This window comes from Penaeus monodon, chromosome 32 (genome assembly GCF_015228065.2).
Source record: "Penaeus monodon isolate SGIC_2016 chromosome 32, NSTDA_Pmon_1, whole genome shotgun sequence".
NCBI classification, from domain to species: domain Eukaryota; kingdom Metazoa; phylum Arthropoda; class Malacostraca; order Decapoda; family Penaeidae; genus Penaeus; species Penaeus monodon.
The window spans coordinates 32,075,002-32,075,320 of record NC_051417.1 but is presented as its reverse complement, the minus strand read 5'-3'; the positions used below and the strand labels follow the sequence as shown (position 1 = coordinate 32,075,320).

Genomic DNA, 319 nt, shown 5'->3' with positions numbered 1-319 from the left:
AGTATACATAAAATATACTTTTTTGCAAGACAGGTACTTTGACTCACCTGTACGAGTCACACACGTGATGAACGAACTGCCTGCACTGCTCCTCCTCGCCCGCACGAATGGCTAAGGAGTAGATGAAATGGTCTCCGGGGCTGTAGTTGGAGGGACACGGGCGTTCTAATCTGAAGCGTTTGAAAATGCTCATATAGTCTGTTTGTTCCTAATAATGTAGGAGGATATACGTCACGTTCAGATCGTACCACTTTTATACAGTAAGGTCTGATCGTACTGCTCATATATAGGTTAAGAAGGATGATTGTAGATATTGAAG

The 319-nt window shown here is 42.9% G+C and overlaps 1 protein-coding gene across 2 annotated transcripts in view; it reads right to left on the bottom strand.

Annotated features, from left to right (window-relative positions):
* The window catches only part of LOC119593818 (protein white-like), a gene marked incomplete in the record, with an annotated part of 20,205 nt that overhangs the window by 8,441 nt on the left and 11,445 nt on the right, over positions 1-319 (bottom strand). For both annotated transcript variants that reach the window (XM_037942848.1, XM_037942847.1), the window contains 1 exon segment: positions 48-170. In XM_037942848.1, the coding sequence (XP_037798776.1) occupies positions 48-170 (123 nt within the window).